Source organism: Lacerta agilis, chromosome 17 (genome assembly GCF_009819535.1).
Source record: "Lacerta agilis isolate rLacAgi1 chromosome 17, rLacAgi1.pri, whole genome shotgun sequence".
Lineage (NCBI taxonomy): Eukaryota > Metazoa > Chordata > Lepidosauria > Squamata > Lacertidae > Lacerta > Lacerta agilis.
The window spans coordinates 26,619,203-26,631,471 of NC_046328.1; the positions used below are offsets into that span (position 1 = coordinate 26,619,203).

The following is a 12,269-nucleotide window of genomic DNA, read 5'->3' on the forward strand; positions in this document are numbered from 1 at the left end:
TGCACATGTGAGTTTGGCAAGGAAGTTGTTGCAGGCCATAAACCAGGGTTCCTGGTAATTGGAACAGGGAAGGTCCATGTGTGCCTGGAACTGGGAAGAGCCAGTGGCTGGATTGGCAGTACTGGTCTTTGTTGGGCAACTGTCCGTCTGGCTCCAAGGCAGCTCCTTAAGGAGGGCCTATATGGCACAGGGAGAGCCTAGACCTAAAGTGGGTGGCGTGCCAGGAGAGGATGGGAAGATTCAAGGACAATCAAAGAATCATTTAAGCATTTCAGTATAATAGTTTGTTTGTTTTCCAGTGTATTTCTTATCAACAAAAAAACCCTGATGTGCCTCAAGCCAGTTTTAACTCCAAAAGAAGTTTGAGAACCACTTGCTTAGACTTTGCATGTAGGTTCAGTCTCCTGGCGCTTGGCTCTCAGGTAGCAGAGCTATTGAATTACAGGATGGAACCTGCTCCCACAAGTTGTGGCAATGGCCACCCAGCTGGATGGCTTTGTACCAGAATTAGACAACATGAGCTTGGAGGATAAAGGTATCGTCGGCCACCAGTCACAACGGCTGAGATCTTTGCTGTTGGAGGCCTTTGGCCTCTGAACACCAGTTGCTGGGAATGGCAGGTGGGGAGAGCACAGTTGCATTTGGGTCCTGCTTATGGGTTTCCCGCCGTGGGCATCCGGTAGGCCCCTGTGAGAACAGGATGCTGCACTAGGCGGGCCCCCTTTGAACCTGATCCAGTAGACGTTGATATGCGCCACCGCCAGTCCCGAGACCCTGAAGAAGCTCTGTCAGTTAAGGTAGGGAAATACTGTGTGCTAACTCTCCATTCTCAAGTCCTCGCCTGCTCGCCATAGGTGAGAAGGAAGGTCATGCAGGTGAGTGAGCTGGCTGGCAGAAGGTGGGAGAACAGGCTGCTTCATCCGTCTTCTGTACCCAGTTACACCTATTAACTTCATTACGTTTGTATCCCACCTTTTCTCCAAGGAGCTCAAGGTGGCGTACATGCTTCTAACCTCCCCCCCCTTTCCATTTTATTCTCACAACAGCCCTGTGAGGGAGGCTGGACAGAGAGATAGTGACTGGCCCAAGGTCACCCAGATTGGGCTTCGTTCTTGAGTGGGGATTAGAACTCTGGTCTCCCAGTTCCTAGTCTGACATTCTAACCACTACACCAGGGCAGTGGGAATGCAGTGGACTTCTTCAGGTGGGACGGAGCTCTCAATCTTTTTTTCCTATCTGCTCCCCAGCAGGCTAGTTCTGCATTTATTGCAAGGTAGCAGCTTTTTTCAGTAGACTGACTTGGGTCCACTATCTCTCTCCCCTTTCTGATAAATGACACAATAACTCCTTGCAGATTATAGAAAGTGGTAGTCAGTGGGAGACCCTCTGAGCATGTGCGGTGAAAGCCCGACAGTAGGACTTCCAGATCAGAGTATGAATCATGAGGTAGATTTGAATCCTGGCACCTTCTATTTCCTTACCTAAAATAAAAAAGATTAGTGACCTTTTCTCCATGTACGCTCTTTTACACACACCTGCATGCACCTTTTTTTAAAAAAGGGAGAGAATAATGTAGAATTATGGCGTTAATTCATTTGCATTCCATATCCCTTAGGCAAGAAATGTTGTCGTTCAGTCGTGTCCGACTCTTCGTGACCCCATGGACCAGAGCACGCCAGGCACACCTATCCTTCACTGCCTCTCGCAGTTTGGCCAAACTCATGTTAGTAGCTTCGAGAACACTGTCCAACCATCTCATCCTCATACCCTTGGTTATTCTCCCTTCTTTTTCCTTTTCTCTTGTAAGATCGAGCCCAGTACCCGTTTCTTAAAGCTTGTGTTTTCTGTCAACGTTTGGGTATCTGGAAATGCGTCTCTCTCAAACTTCCTCTTTTTGGGGCCCAAAACAAAGAACATTGTGTGTCTGTTTTTGAAACTCAGTTTTCCTTTGGGTGGGGGGGCTGTCTCGGCTTCTGCATTGTGTGGTATGCCCGCGTGTTGCTGTTGTTGTTGTTCGGTTTTGTTTTCCTAAGGGGAAACTGTGTAAGGTCTCATTCAGCAGAAACCCCAACAGTGTGTTTTGTGGCACCTTAAAAAAGACTGAAGCAGATTTGCTGTGGCATCAGGTGGCGCAAGAGCCAGTGTGGTTAGGAGTGTCTGACCAGGGCTGGGGAGACTAGGTTCAGAAGCCATGGCTTGGCTCCACTACCAATCTTACGCAGACGAGACCCATTGAAATCAATAGACGTGGCTAGCATAGGCTCATTGCATTGGGTCTATGCTGAGTAGAACTTAGTTGGATTCAACCCCATGTAGCCATGAAACTCTCCTACTGGGTGACTTTGTGTGTGTGTGTGTGTGTGTGTGTGTGTGTGTGTGTGTAAGAACCTTTTTCACCCCAAGGGCCGCATTCCTTTCTGGATAACTTTCCTGGGGCAACACGCAGTGTTTGAAATTAGCTGGGCGCATTTTGCACCCGACTATCAGCCACTTGTGACCAAGTAGAGATTGCTGGGCACCAGGCTGTTGGTGCCTGACATCTCCACCCTCTGGAGGCGCATGCTTAGGGATCCTTGGATCTTGACTGCTTTTACAGCACTAGCAACACATCCTATAGAACTCTATCCATTATAGTTTAGCTGCACAATCAGATAAAATTAGAAACCAAAATGCTTTTTTTCTGTGCAGCCTGAGCAGGAGCAGTGAACAACATAGTTCATTGTTGTAGCTTGTCTTCACTTACCCCACCCCACTGCCCTGCTCGCAATTTTGAAGAATATTCTTATGTTATGAATGGTCCACGTCACCGTTAAGGAAAATAGGAATGAATGGACCAATAGGTATGTGCACTGTCCCTGGATCAAGTGACATTCAGCGGGTACAACCCATAGTGGTTCAGTGCTGGAAGCTGTTTTTGGACTACAATTCCCATCATCCCTGACTGCTGGTGCTGCTAGCTAGGGAAGATGGGAGTTGTAGTCCAACAACACCAGGAGTCCCAAGTTTGGGGAAACCCTTGTCTGAAGGCACATGAGACTGTACCACTTCGCTGAAGCTAAGCAGGTATGGGTCTGGTCTGCACTTGGATGTTCAACTGCTTGGGAACCTCATTTGTGCTTCGCTCTGAGCTGCACGATGGGAGAAAGTTGCCTGACATGCAGTGATGGGTTGCTGACTTTACACTCCTTGTCCTTATTTGAACTGGCGACATATCAGCATGAGAACAAAGAAGAAATACCAGACCATTCAGTCACGTTGCACAGCTCAGTTTTGTACAGTGGTACCCCGCTAGACGAAAATAATTCGTTCTGCAAGTTTTTTCGTCTAGCGGGTTTTTCGTCTAGCGAAGCGGCAATGACAGCGCGCTTTCGCTAGACGAAAAAAAAAAAGACGAAAAATTTTCATCTTGTGAGGCAGCCCCATAGACTTTTTCGTCTAGCGGGGCAGCCTCCCGCTAGACGAATGCCTTCGTCTAGCGAGTTTCTCGTCTAGCGAGGCATTCGTCTAGCGGGGCACCACTGTATTTCCAATTGATATGGCCAGAGATAGACCTTAACCCAGGCTCCCTCTTCCCTTTTTAACTTTTCCCTATTTTTCTTTATGTTGCTTTGGTTGCATTATCTTTCGTAAAGCGACACATGTGGCGAATTCATGGAGGATAAGACTGTCAGCGGCTACCAACCAAAATGACTATGCTCTGCCTCCACTGCGGAAGGCAGTACGCCTCTGAGTAACACTAACGCAAGTGGGGAGAGTGGTTGTTGCCCCCAGGTCCTCTTGGTGGGCTTCCCAGAGGCACTTGGTCGGCCTCTAAGCCTGGTCCAGCAGTGCCCTCTTTTTTATGATCGGAAACCAAGGAAATAGAACAAGATGTAACTGGAAGAAATGTATTTTGAATATTCAGGAACTATACATGTTATGTTTGGATTGTTGATATAAACATCTACACTATATTTCTTAAGTACAGTACGTGACTTCTCCCAAAGGATCCTGGGAATTGTAGTTTAGCCTCACACCCAACACCCTTAACAGACTACAGTTCCCAGGAAGCCATGTGCTTTAAACATAGGGTTTTAGGTTGAGCGAAAGAGAGAGACTTGACTTGCCCTCACCAGTCTGAGCAGGGCAACTGCATTTGGATTTTCTTCGCTTAAAAGCCCCAGCTGCCTTGCTCTGCAGTTCTGCACACTTGTGTGTCAATCAGTATAGCTGAGATTGTGTTTAAAAAGGGAGATAAATTAATGTTCTATGTGTCTAGGTTATATTTAAACTTTGCACCCAGTAGAGCCAGTTTTTCCAGCTGGAACAAAACATTGCAAAGATGTGCATGAGAGCTTAGTTTAGCGCCCTTAATTTTTACTACTTTGCTAGACACAGGCTACCGGTAGTAGTTTTATCTGGCCGCCTTGCTGTTACCTGAGACATTGGCAGCCATTGCCCAGCCTCTTCCAAGCCTGCCTTTGAAGCCATAAGGACTAGAAACTTGTGTGTGCATGCATTTTCACTCTCTCTCTCTCTCTCTCTCTCTCTAAATCCAGGAAGCTTTGTTCAGCACCCTTTTACCACCTTCAGAGCGTGTGTGTCCCCCCCCCCTTGTGCTGCAGTGTAACCACAGCCTCTGGTAGGCCAGTCCAGCAGTTTGATCTTTTTCTTCTTAGCGTTACTTAACATTAGCAGTTTCAGCTTCCGTTTCACATAGGGAGGCCCACATTTGTATCCTGGCCTCTGGTTGTTGTGTGCGTGCAAGCGAGCCTGCAGTTCCATGACACACATGCCTGCCTCCCACCTTTTTCTCTTTCTTTCTTTCTTTCTTTCTTTCTTTCTTTCTTTCCTTCCTTCCTTCCTTTCTTTCTTTCTTTCTTTCTTTCTTTCTATCGCTCTCTGCTGGTGGCTGTGATGGACCATTGGGGAGGGATTCTTTATTCCAGAAGAAAGAAAGAGATAAAGCATGCTTAAAAGTCTTCCCCTAAACAAAAATGGGGTGAGGAAACATCTCTGGCCAGGAGGCTGAATGTGGCTCTGCAAGCCGCCCTTCTGAGCTTGAGACTCTTCCCCAGCCTATGGCCCTCACTTGCCCTGGTCTTTGCCCTCCTTCAAAACTTGTGTCTGTCTGGAATGTGTCCTTGAACTGTGGTGTGTCTTGCTTGCCTGGGTGGAGAGAAGTGCGGTGGGCTAACCTCTCAGCTTTGGCGTGGCTTGAATGTAGCTGGAATTGTGACTTCCATATATATTTCTCTGCCCGCCACTGGGATGTGGCCCCTGGAAGGCTGCTTGCAAGGGAATTTGGCCCTTGGGCTGTAGAGGTTTTCCCTACCCTAGGAGTTTTGGGTCTGGCAGGGTGGGGCTCTGGCAATGGACCCCTCAGTTAAACCCAACTCCATAAATACTAAACATAAGGTGTTCCAAATTTACTTTGCCAAAGTACAGAAGGTACAGGCTTTAATCAAACCTTGTGCAATAAAACACAAGAGCTCTTTCTTCTTCTTTTTATTAAATATTTATTAATTTGAATTTAATAATACAAAAACGCAATGACATTTAATACAGACACAAAGCGAGAAAATAAAGAAGAAAATAAAAAGAGAAAAAAAGAGAAGCAAAAAGCCCACACATAATACTATACATTTCATATATGTAAATGCCATATCATATTTGCAAACTCACAAAAACATTACTGTGAATTAACTAAAAAAGGCTTCCAAATATTTTCATTTACTATATCTATTATTTCCTTTATAATGCACAGTCTCAAATTAACTTAATTTTTTTTCTTACTTTCAAACATAATAACATTTCCACCTTTTATTTACAAGAATCACTCTAGTTCTGCCAGGAGATTCTTATTCTTACAACAATTTTTTAGATATTCTTTAAATACTCTCCATTCTTTATATACATTCTGTTCAATTGATCTCTTGCTCTCCTTGTCATCTTTGCTAGCTGTAGATATTCTGTCATTAGGGCTTGCCACTCTGCTATCGTAGGTATTGCTTCATTTTTCCAATTTCTTGCTGCGAATATTCTGGCTGCCGTTGTTGCATACATGAACAATGTTTTTATATTTTTTTTCCCTATTTCTATTGGCAATATGCCTAGAAGTAGGGTTTCTGGTCTTTTTTAAAAACACAAGAGCTCTTTTTTCATCTTGAAGAGCAGGAGAAAAACACTTAAAAGTGGTGGCTTGGTAGGTGTTCGTTCGAACTTACAGGGGAGATTTTTAGTGAGAAATTGCAGAGGAACAGCTTGTTAACCAAACACAGCCAGCTGTTGCTATATGTGCAGAAGTTTCTTTTGGAAAACCGGGAAAGATTAGACCAGGGGTAGGCAACCTAAGGCCCGGGGACCGGATGTGGCCCAATCGCCTTCTCAATCCGGCCCGCAGACGGTCCAGGAATCAGCGTGTTTTTGCATGAGTAGAGTGTGTCCTTTTATTTAAATGCATCTCTGGGTTATTGGTGGGGCATAGGAATTTGTTCATCCCCCCCAAAAAAAATAGTCCAGCCCACCACATGGTCTGAGGGGCGGTGGACCAGTCCATGGCTGAAAAAGGTTGCTGACCGCTGGATTAGACGAAACTGATCCCTCATTCAGAATTATTTTTTTTAAAAAGTCACTGCAACTTAATTTGTTCCATTTGTACCTGTTTGAGTAGAGCCATGGGTTTCTGAGTATGTGCAGAGTTCCTTGCAAAAAGGAGGTTCTGGAAGGGGGGTGTAAGGCAGGAATGGGGGAGCCTGTGGCCTTCTGGATGTTGTTGTACTCCCAAGTTCCATCAGCCCCAGCTAACACGGCCAGTGATGATAGGAATTGTAGTCTCGCAACAACTTCCACCCCCGTTGTAAGTCCTTGCAGGGCCTTGAGTCACCTGATTTGAATGGCTCCAATGGTGTCTCACATACTTATATTAATTTGAGATCAGTAAAAGCCTGCCTCCTTCCTTGTAGAAGAGTGTGGTATCAACCATGACGAAATCTGTGAAATTAAATTATGTAAGGAACCAATCAGAAATTTACTTAAAAGTAAACTAACCTAGAGGTTCCATTCCAAATGGTTCTGAACATATACTACAAAATAACAAGCCAGTTCAGACCAGTTGGCCAATCGTAAAAAAAAGAGAGAGACAATTAAACTGGGGAAGTAGATTAGATATAAAAACCTAAGGTATCTGTTCTCTATCTTGGAAGCTTCATGTGGAAGTTCCAGCTCCCAAACACGCTTTTGTGATCTTCAGCCAGTCCAAACTCGAGACCCACCTCGAGACCAGGGTTTCCCAACCAGACCATCTTTCAAATTTTCACTTTTGATTTAAACTTAACAGTGCCAGGCAGTGTCTTGCCACGTACTGTATTACACACTGAGGTATTGGCATGCTAACAAGGGAAGCTGTATTCCAAGTATTGTTATTCACACTTCGGAACACTTTTAATAGTTGTATCCTCTTTTGATTTCTGGGGGTTTTTCTCTTCAGTGAAGGCTATGGTAGACATTAAGCAAGAGGGCAAGTCATGCTCAGTCGTTTTTTTAAAATAAATTTTATTAAAAGATTTTCTTGGTTTACAAAAGTACGTGCGTTGTCTCTTTTTTCAGGTTGTAGAGTCCTTTTTTTTTACATATCAGTTACATTTGATATGAGACATTCGTGATGTATGCAGTATAAGGTTGGGGAAGGGGGGGGTGAAACTCAACGTTCTTTTACATTGTGTACGTGTGGGGTTTTGTGTCAGCGTCAACTGGGTAGGTTCTCTTCCTATTCGCTTATTACATTTCCTCAGTAGTGAAGTCATGCTCACTTTTACAATGGTTGCGTTCTCTTAACCAGAAAGCCTTTCTGTCACTTTCTCGCTTTCCATAACTTTCACCACGTCCTTTCTCATTTCTTCTCTATTTAGCTACTTCTACTTTTTGTCCTGCATCGCTAGTCTTGCCTCAACCCCTCTTTGCTCTCTCCTTTTTTCACCATCTTTTCTGTCACCAGGTATCTTCTTGTTGCCTCTTTCTCTCTTGCTCATCCCTTCTTCCACATTCTCCTTACCTTCTCAAAACACTTTTGCCCTTTTATTTTTCTTGCCTTTTTTCTACTTCCTTTCGCCTGCGGGTATTGCCCTTCCTGTCTGCCTTCTCCCTTTCCTTTCTACTTTGCTCACTTTCCTCCCCCTTGTGTCACCTTCTCTGCCAGTTCAGTTTACCACTCTGTGACTCTTGGCCCGCCCACCCCCCACCACCCCCAATGTCAACTTTCCGGAAATCAGGACGAATAGGATTTCTGGAAAAGGTTCATCACCCTCAGAATACAGGTGGCAGGTGTACTTCATTGCCCCGTTATCGGATGATGGAAAATTTCCTCAGATTCTTACATACTGAAATGACGGGGGGGGGGGGTTGCGGAGACACAGTTGTGGGAGAGTTAATTCCGCCCTCCCTGGACTACAATTAGGATTGGGGAGAATCTGTTGGCTGCAACGTGGTCGCCAGTGTGGTGTCACGTGGTGCCCTTCAAGTCTTTGTCCTGGTGCTGCAAAGCATCTGAGCATGCGCACAAACACACACAAGGCACAAGGTATTGTTGACCCTTGGCCATAAGGTAGTGAGCACAGTTACTTTTTAAAGGGGTAAAAAAAGGGTCCACAGGCCTTAAGCAGGAAGCTGGAAGAGTGACTCTCTTCCCCACTTCCTCTTTCAGCTCTATGTGCTTTTCGAAGTTCAGTGTAAGTCAGCTGGATCCAACTTTTACCTGGATCCCTTGGAAGCATGAAGTGCACGTGTATCTTTTCTTTCCTGTGTTTCGGGAGAAGAGACGCAAAGGGGGGTAGCAGCACCCACAGCACTCGCTTGAAAATCAGAATGCGCCGACATGGCCTGAAAAAGTTGGCTGCCCGTCAGAGGGTTCTTTCAAGCCTCGTTGCAAACAGGGAATAAATGGGAGGCCTCTGTGATCACTTGGAGAGTGGAGGAGAAGCATCCTTATATCCTAATGCCTGCTGGTGAGGTGGACATCGAGCTGATCCTGTTAAGCAAGAGTGCAGGCTTGGGATCATTTCCTGAACTGCACAGTGTCAAGTGGTCATGCGCAACACACCTTTTGCTTGGCAGACCGCAGCGGTTGAAGTAATGGCTGATGTCTTTACTGGGCTAATGCTGGGTGGTCAAGCTGTGTGGAGTTGCTTCCTATGTATGGATTACGTGTTGAGTAAGACATGACATTCAGTTGAGGATGGGGGGGTGACTGTAGCTCAGTGGCAGAGCACCTGAACGTCCCTGGTTCAACCCCTAGCACAGTGGTGGCGAACCTTTTAGAGACAGAGTGCCCAAACTGCAACCCAAAACCCAATGATTTATCACAAAGTGCCAATCCGGGGGATAATGGGGGAGAATTGTTGAGCTTTTTTTGGGAGGAGTACCCCAGAGTTGTTGAACTCCAAGCAGGAGGCCCCGGGAGGGAGGCCTCTCCAACCGCCTCAGGGCAGGGGGAGGGCGGGCGGGCGATGCTCGGGGCCCCCAAGGTCGCCGCCCGGGCGGGGGGAGGTTGGGCCTGAGGCCTGTGGCTCGAGGCGCCGCGACACCAGCCCTGCGAGGGAGGCCGCCCCCTTCTGCCCCCCCCCGTCTCACCAGGCGGCGCGGGCGCTGCTCCTCCACATCCTGGCGTTTCTCGGCCCCGCGGTGGGGCTCCCTCGCGGAGTGCAGCGCCCAAAACAAGCCGCCGCGCGCACCACAAGTTTCCACCGCCCGGCAAGCGCTTTCAGACAACGCGCCGCTCGGGAGACCCCGCCCCCTCGCCCTCGCGCCGCAGGGCCTAGACCAGTGGGCCGATGGCGCGCGTGCCCACAGAGAGGGCTCTGCGTGCCCACTTGGGCACTCGTGCCATAGGTTCGCCACCACTGCCCTAGCATCTCCAAGTACAGCTGACAGTTTCCTGTCTGAATGTCTGAAACCCTAGTAGAGAGCCACTGCTGGTGCAGATGCCATTATCTTTGCCATCAAAATCCTAATATTATCTTTATCATCATCATCACGATGGGAATTCATATCCTTCCTTCTCCACAAGGCTCCAGGGTAGGTCACAACAACATGCAAATACAATTTACAAATGGAAGAACAGGGTGGGTCCTGAAACATACCTCTAATATCAAAGGCCAGGTTAAAGAGTTGTGTCTTCAGCAGGTAACAATAGCAATATAGTGAAGGTGCCAGGTGTGCTTCCCTGGGGAGGGAATTCTGCAGCTTTAGGGCTGTGGATGGCCCAGTGATCTGACTCTGTGTAAGCTGCTTCCTAGGTTCATGCTCTCCACAGTTATTAATGCTGGTGTTTTCTTTTCTTTCCTTCCTCCAGATCTCCTGCCATTGTTGTTGCAACATAACTGGGGTGTCCCGGGTAAGTGGTGTGTCTTGGCTCCGTGTTGTTGTCATTCATATCACAGATGGCAGTATTTCCTGGAAAGTTTTGAATTGGGGAAGGGGGAGGATATTGCCCCTCAATTTTCCACTACCTTAATGGAAGGAGATGCGATTTAAGCTTTTCTTAGAACTTACTATTCATTTCAGAATAACGCAACCTGATACTTCGCACTTTGCTTACGTTATTTATTTTATTTAAAAGCATTTATAAACTTCATAAAGATCTAAGTCGTAGTGTTGTTTATGTTTAAGAAAAAATAGAAGCCCCATAGCACTGAATTGACAAATGTTTATAATCTTTTTATATATATATAAATAATCTTTATTTCAAAATATTTTTTTAAAAAATACATTCACACACAAATATACAACAAAGAAAAATGCAAATCATACAATACAAACACAATCACAAAAGAAAAATAAGATAACCAACCCCCCCCAAAAGCAAAAAATAAAAATAAAAACAATGACTCCTGTCATTTGTATATCGTTTCCCTCTACGTTTCAACATTTCTTACTTTTCCTCACCATACAGTACAACCATCTAGCAAAATGCATCAATCTATCATAAAATATGCTATCCATCTACCATATTTTCCGGCGTATAAGACGACTGGGCATATAAGACGACCCCCAACTTTTCCAGTTAAAATATAGAGTTTGAGATATACTCAACCGCAGATTCTCCACCCGGCGTATAAGATGACCCCCGACTTTTGAGAAGATTTTCCTGGATTAAAAAGTGGTCTTATACGCCAGAATATACAGTATATATTCCCTTATGTATCTCATTCTAGACAAATCACTAATTCCGTTTTTATACCTTCTTTAATCAAGTAATCCTCCACATATTTCCACTCGCATTAGATTTTTTGTTTTGGGACATTTCTAATCACTGCTGTCATCTTTGCTAAATTCATATATTCTACTTATTTAATCTGCCAATCCTCAATTGTTTATAATCTTCATGTTCTTCCTGAAACAAAAAAGTACCCTAACTTAACAGTGATTTTATATTTTATTAGTATTGTATTGGTATCTTTTGAAGCATTTTGTAAATATGTTCGCTACTCGTGGTTTTACGTTTCACCTCAAGGACTTTTATTTCTGCAAGGAAGAGCAGAAATAGTGTTCACATTGCATTGGTTTCGAACACTAGTTTCAGAACTGCATTGGCCCCCGAGGGCTGCTTTGAAGGAATCCCACATGAAGGCATGACTTAAGCAAAAAATATTCAGTAACATACCAGTGTCAGGCCACCTGTTGCAAGACTTCTCAGACAAACTAAAAAAAGTCAGTTCAGAAGAAAAGAGAGATTTCCTATATCACTCCTTTGAAGTGGTAAATGGGCTGTCATAAAAAAATATAATCAATGCAGGAGCAGGATTTATGGTGGTGAGAAAGGAGAAATCTTTAATTGCTGCGTCCTGTTGGCACCAGAAGTTCTGCCATCCAGCTTTACGCACTAATATGTTTACTCTCCAAGAATCGGAGGATATTTGTGACTTTCCTATGAGCTAGATCATTTTGTCCAGGATCCTATTCTGGGGTTCAGGATCCTATTCTGGACACTTTACTGCTCTTGAAGCCATGCACACCTTTGGTATATTATTTTTTAGTGTTCTAAGAGATGGTCCCTCTTATTTCTTTTACTGCATCCCTTAACAGCTGGCTGCTGCAGACGCAAAAGCTTTTCTGGCTGTAAAAGATGCAGAGCCAGGAGTTAAAAAGTTTTTTCCGGGTACAGAGATAGTGATTGGCTGGGGCGGGGAGTAGTTGTTGGGCATGTATAATTAATTGGTGGTGGTGGATCTTCTCACATGGATTGGCTGAGCTGCCTTGTAATGTTGTGGAATGTTGCTCCAGCAGGGCAGGGA

General features: G+C 45.3%; 1 protein-coding gene across 2 annotated transcripts in view; it reads left to right on the top strand.

Annotated features, from left to right (window-relative positions):
* The window catches only part of RELA (RELA proto-oncogene, NF-kB subunit), a 33,465-nt gene that overhangs the window by 8,113 nt on the left and 13,083 nt on the right, over positions 1-12,269 (top strand). Inside the window, exon 2 of one of the 2 annotated variants that reach the window (XM_033174507.1) lies at positions 10,328-10,364. In XM_033174507.1, the coding sequence (XP_033030398.1) occupies positions 10,328-10,364 (37 nt within the window). The remainder of the gene's footprint in view (positions 1-10,327; positions 10,365-12,269) is intronic. The other variant, XM_033174506.1, reaches the window with a different exon arrangement.